Below are 4277 nucleotides of genomic sequence, written 5' to 3' on the forward strand. Positions count from 1 at the left end.
TGTTATCACTGAAACCAATGCTAATGACAAAGTGCACATTTCAATAATGGACTTAGTTCCTTCTGATCCAAATTTCCAATTAAATTCAGAAGAAGACAATTTTCAATTGCAGTATGCTTTGCGATGATCATAAACAAAAGCCAACGACAAACACTATCTCAGGTTGGGCTCTTCTTTCTGAGGCTCGTCTTCACTCATGGTCAGTTATATGTAGCTCTCTCTAGAGTACGCTCACGAAAAGGTTTTAAACTTTGAATACTGGATGAGTCAGGCGAACAACAGACCAGTACTATAAATGTAGTGTTTAAGGAAGTTTTTTGAAATGTTTGATGTGTACAACACAATTTCATTTATTTATTCTATTTTTCTCTTCATATATTATTACATGATTCACTTATGTATAATTTAAAAATTACATATATATGAAAACTAATTTATTTATTACAAAATTCTATCATAAAATTCCGTGCAGCGCACGGGTTATCGTACTAGTTATGAAATAAGGATGATCCATATCAAAATACAGGAACAACTAGAGAAGTTTGAAATGGATCAAAACCCTTAGTTGAATCCTGGAAGAATTGATATTTATTCTATGTGCAACATTTCATCCTCATCATGCTCATGTAGCTTAGCCATCGAAAACATAATCTTATGCAGTAGATAGAAGAATAGATTCTGGAAATGAGGTAGATCCATTATTGGGTGCGCCCTTTATGTTGAGAATAGAAGTAACAACATTGTAAATCTGAACATTCTCAAACGAAGGTACCTTCCTCCCTCTTGCAAATTGAGGACCATGTCCAACGAAAATGGTCCTCATGGAGAAAAAAGCATTGTCATACCCATGAGCACCTGCACACTCTTTCTCATTTGTTCTGCTCTGCTCCACCTTATAACCCTCATGAACCAACCCAATTATCGGCGGAATCCGATCACTTGCTACATAATGAAGCCTCTCGGGAAGATCTTCCTTCAGGTACACCTTCAACTTCCCCCCATTTTCAACGTTCCCAGAGCTCAACCTTTCATTCATCTTGGCCACAACATCAATAGGTTCGTGAGTATTAGGTGGACGAATTGCAAGTAAAGGAGAATATGAATGGACCCAATCCGCAGGAATCCCCAAATCATCTAAAAAGATAAGTTTTTTATCACATGTACCAACCATTCCATGATCACCCACTAAAATCACAGTAACATCTTCAAAAACCCCCCTTTCTTCCAACCCCTTAATCAACCTCCCAATCACTTTATCAACTCTAGCAACAGCTTGAGTGATTTCATCATCATCAGGCCCAACCTTATGACCCTGACTATCAGGGTCCTCAAAATAAAGCATCATAAACACAGGCATTTCATCATGTGGCAGATCAAAATACCCCAAAACAGTATCCACTCTGTCCTCAAATGGAACAGAAGAATTATACTTCATACAAAAACTTGAAGGGCAAGTCCAAGAACCTTTGATTACCTCAGAACCAGGCCAAAAGTAGGTTGCAGCTTTCAACCCGTTGGCTGCTACGGTCTCCCACAAGGGGTGGCCAAGCCACCATTTCGGGTCGTGGCTCGCGGTTGTGAACTTGTCGCCGGTGACGGGGTCGAAGAAGTAGTTATTGATGATGCCGTGGTGTTGGGGGTAGAGTCCAGTGGCGATGGAGTAATGGTTGGGGAAGGTGATGGTGGGGAAAACAGGTATCAATCCGGTTTCGGCCTCCGTGCCGTTTTTTATAAGACGGTGGATGTTGGGTGTGGGGGTTTTGAACTGGTAACCAAAACGGAACCCATCGCAGGAAATGAGGATGACGACGGGGCGGTGGAGCTCGGTGAGGGGACGAGCAGTGGTTGATAATAGTGGTGGTGATGATGATAATGATGAGGAGGAAGAGAGGAAGAGAAATGCAAAGGCAATGGCTGCTACAAGAGACATGCAGGTGGTGAGGACAAGAAGGGAAGAACAAGAAGATTTATTGGGTGGGGAAGTATCATTAGTATCATTGAGGAGAGCTTTTGATGATGCAGCTCCTTCTTCTTCTCCTTTAAAATTGATACCCATACTTGACTCACTCTTGGTTCAGTGCAAGTGCTGCTTCTTCTCCTTCTTATAGTTATCTAGCTACTTGACAATTATGTGAAGATTCCATGAGTATATTATTACACGCAATAATTATTTGTCCACACCTCTAAATTGAGGTGGAAAGTGGAAAGAGGTGGGGGAGAAGAGAGATAGGAAGAAAAGAAAAAGTAAGAGAGAGAAAGTATAAGATATGATAGATGATAAGAGGAGAGAGATAAAAATAAAAATAGGTGGAAATGAAGTGTATAAATAAGGAGGTGTGTATATATCATTACTCTATTACACGTGATACGCGAGGCTAGTTTATATAAAATGATTGAATAAAAAGTATTTGTCTCTCATATTATTACTTTAATATCTTTTCCATGTAAAAAAAATATTATTACTTTAAAATATCATGTGATTTAGTTCATGTAGCAAAAGAATATATATCCTGTGATTTAATATTTTAATTTTCATCATGTATTATTAAATTTAAAACTCGTTTGGATAACAGTTAAAAACTCGTTTCATCATGTATTATTAAATTTAAAATTCATTTGACTAGTTAAAAACTCTTTAAAAATATTTGGTAAATAAACTTATTTCATCAGCTTAAAGTTTTTTAATAAGCTACCCAAAGTCGTGTCCAGACATTTTGGGGCATAAGGCAAAAATGCTAAAGTAACTTTATTGTGATAAAAATCTTAAAGAGACTTATCATATAAATTATCAATTTTTATATTAATCTTCTAACTTCATACTTTCTATTTGTCATTTTCGAATAAGAAGAAAAAATATAAAGAAAATAATAAAGAAATATAAATAAAATAGTACTGCAAAATAAATAAAAAATGATAAATAGAATTTGGAACGCAAGGAAGGAAACAATGAGAGATTTTGAAACACTTTGATATTAAGTATCTTCTTTGATGAGGCACACACTTTAAATCTCATGAGTCGTCGGGGAGGGTTTTTCATGTATGACTTTCTCCATGTGTGTTTCGTCACATGTATCTTTATATCAATAATATATCCTTTTTGTTGTAAAAAAAAATATCTCCATTAATAATTTATTTCCAGGTAGAAACAATGAAAACATTCTTTTTTAAAGGAAGAAATAGTGAGTATATATATGTGTGTGTGTCATAAAAAACTAATGGTTATGAACAACTAAGCACAAATTAAATTTTCAATTTTGAAAGTGTAAAATAACAGATATTCTATTTAGGTTTAAATATGTTGAAGGTCCCTGAAATTGTATGACATATGAAAATAAGTCCCTGAATTTTTTTTTTTCGATTTCGGATCCTGGAAAATGTTTTTTAATCTAAATAAGTCCCTACTCGTGTTATGTGCTTATGTGGCTGAAATTTTGCACAATCATCAATTCCACGTGACTTTTTTAATTTTTTTTATTACACATGTATTTATCAATTATAATTAACAAATTTAACCCAGATTGAGAGGAAGAACATAGAATATAAAATCTATTGTATCTTCACATGAATGCTTTGCTCAAAGGGGACAACAACAAATCTTGATCTCTATATCTGCATAGGCATTCTAGTGATATCCACAAACAGGATTCACGACCAAACATCATGCCATGGAAATTTTTTAATCTTTCTAAAACATTTAATTCCTTTACTGGGGATTTCATTCTTGTAAAGTTAAATCCATAACATGCAATTTCTTTGTTGCATATCTGGAACAACAGATACAATTGGGAATATGGAAACATACCATATAAAAGATATAGTAACGAATCTGGAAAGAAGAATAACAGGATTATGAATTTCTAAGATGAAAACAAATCTGGAATCAAACTACAACCACCACATCCATTCCACAAAAACGAAACTCAGAAAAACGAAACCAAAAAATCAAGCCCAGAAACATGAAAACCAAACCCAGAAATACAACCCCGACAACCTTTCTTTTCATCAGATCTCTGTTTATCCTCTTCTTTGGAAGATGAAGAACGTGAGGAGGAAGACGAGACAGTGCCACAGACGAAGTTTGAGGAGTAAAAGTGGGTCGTCGAAAAGAATGAAGAAGTTGAAGCCATGGGTTTTACCTCCTCTCTCGCAAATCTGAGTCTAAAAGTGATGAAGGAACCCTTGGGTTCTTCGTCGCTATGACCACCTCCCCTGTCATCGCCTTTTCTCCAATCAACCTTCGCCTCTGTCACCAGCGAAGCTGCTTCTTCTTCTCCTTT

The 4277-nt window shown here is 35.8% G+C and overlaps 1 protein-coding gene across 1 annotated transcript; it reads right to left on the reverse strand.

Moving 5' to 3' along the window:
* Window positions 1-394: 394 nt before the first annotated feature.
* On the reverse strand, window positions 395-2091 carry LOC130739113 (uncharacterized). The gene has a single exon (XM_057591344.1). The coding sequence runs from the start codon at window positions 2054-2056 to the stop codon at window positions 653-655; it is 1404 nt and encodes a 467-aa protein (XP_057447327.1). The 5' UTR covers window positions 2057-2091; the 3' UTR covers window positions 395-652.
* Window positions 2092-4277: the final 2186 nt, after the last annotated feature.

The sequence above is a fragment of the Lotus japonicus genome, chromosome 2 (genome assembly GCF_012489685.1).
Source record: "Lotus japonicus ecotype B-129 chromosome 2, LjGifu_v1.2".
In the NCBI taxonomy this organism is placed as follows: domain Eukaryota; kingdom Viridiplantae; phylum Streptophyta; class Magnoliopsida; order Fabales; family Fabaceae; genus Lotus; species Lotus japonicus.